This window comes from Mandrillus leucophaeus, unplaced genomic scaffold (genome assembly GCF_000951045.1).
Source record: "Mandrillus leucophaeus isolate KB7577 unplaced genomic scaffold, Mleu.le_1.0 Scaffold227, whole genome shotgun sequence".
Taxonomy (NCBI): domain Eukaryota; kingdom Metazoa; phylum Chordata; class Mammalia; order Primates; family Cercopithecidae; genus Mandrillus; species Mandrillus leucophaeus.
Genome location: NW_012102332.1, coordinates 3,241,813 through 3,243,189, shown reverse-complemented (window position 1 = coordinate 3,243,189; position 1,377 = coordinate 3,241,813). Strand labels below are relative to the sequence as shown.

The 1,377-nt window shown below is 52.7% G+C and overlaps 1 protein-coding gene across 1 annotated transcript in view; it reads right to left on the bottom strand.

Moving 5' to 3' along the window:
- Positions 1 to 354, bottom strand: part of LOC105540772 (golgin subfamily A member 6-like protein 2) — a 15,429-nt gene extending 15,075 nt beyond the window's left edge. The window contains 2 exon segments of the mRNA XM_011981499.1: positions 24 to 168; positions 255 to 354. Of these exon segments, the coding sequence (XP_011836889.1) occupies positions 24 to 168; positions 255 to 354 (245 nt within the window).
- Positions 355 to 1,377: the final 1,023 nt, after the last annotated feature.

The window sequence follows — 1,377 nt, the reverse complement described above, 5'->3', positions numbered from 1 at the left end:
GGCCCGGTTGAGCTCAGGGGCACCACGCGGGGTCCCTGCCGGCCCAGTGGGTGGCGGCCGCCAGATGGTCCTTGTTGACACAGTTCTTCAGGCCGTCTGGGATCCGGCCTGGGACGGCACTGCGGATCTCCCGGCCCCGCCTCGCGCATCTCGGTGGATGCCTGCTGGCTGTACCACGCAGCGTGGGGGGTGCAGAAGAGACTGGCCGCATCCTGGGGGGCCTGGCTAAAGCTGAAGGGTTCTGGCTCCTGCACGTCCAGGGCCGCGCTGGGCCAACGCCTTCTCGTCCGCCAGGCCGCCCCGGGCCGTGTTCACCAGGAAGGCCCCTTGTCTCACCCCAAAGGACAGCAGCATTCTGAAGGAAAGCGCAGCCAGGCGCAGTGGTTCAGGCCTGTAATCCCAGCACTTTGGGAGGCCAAGGCGGGTGGATCACTTAAGGTCAGGAGTTTGACATCAGCCTGGCCAAAATGGTGAAACCCCATCTCTACTAAAAATACAAAATTTAGCTGTGTGTGGTGGCGCATGCCTGTAATCTCAGCTACTTAGGAGGCTGAGGCAGGAGAATCGCTTGAACCTGGGAGGCAGAGGTTGCAGTGAGCAGAATTCACGCCACTGCACTCCAGCCTGGGTGACAGAAGGAGACTCTGTCTCAATAAATAAATAAAATAAAAGAAAGCAACATAAACTATGTTGTTTGTACAAACAGTTTAGGCACAGTGAGCCACTCTTATTAGGTAGGGAATGGTGATAGCCCTCTCTAAACCCAAGTTTCTAGATGCCAAATTTGCAAGCAGCCTTCTCTAAGGACAGCAGTCTCAGACCTGCTATTCTGACTCTTCTGAACAACATCCTAGACAAAAGTACTAATTCTTTTTTTCCCCCCCCCACTATGGAGTCTTGCTCTGTTGCCCAGGCTGGTCTTGAACTCCCGGGCTCAAGCGATCCTCCTACTTCAGCCTCCCAAAGTGCTAGGACTACAGGTGTGAGCCACCACACCTGGCCAGGTTCTACTTTTTAATATTTAAAATATGGAATAGACTGGGCATGGTGGCTTACACCTGTAATCCCAGAAATTTGGGAGGCCGAGGCAGGCGGATCACCAGAGGTCAGGAGTTCGAGACCAGCCTGGCCAACATGGTGAAACCCTGTCTCTACTAAAAGTATAAAAATTAGCCAGGTGTTGTGGCAGATTCTTGTAATCCCAGCTGCTCAGAAGGCTGAGGCACTTAAACCAGGGGGGTGGAGATTGCAGTGAGCCGATATCATGCCACTGCACTCTAGCCTCAGTGACACAGTGAGACTCTGCGTCAAAAAAAATAAAAAAAAGAAAAGAAAAGAAAAACAAAAACAAAAAAACAAACTAGATGGTGTCAGTGA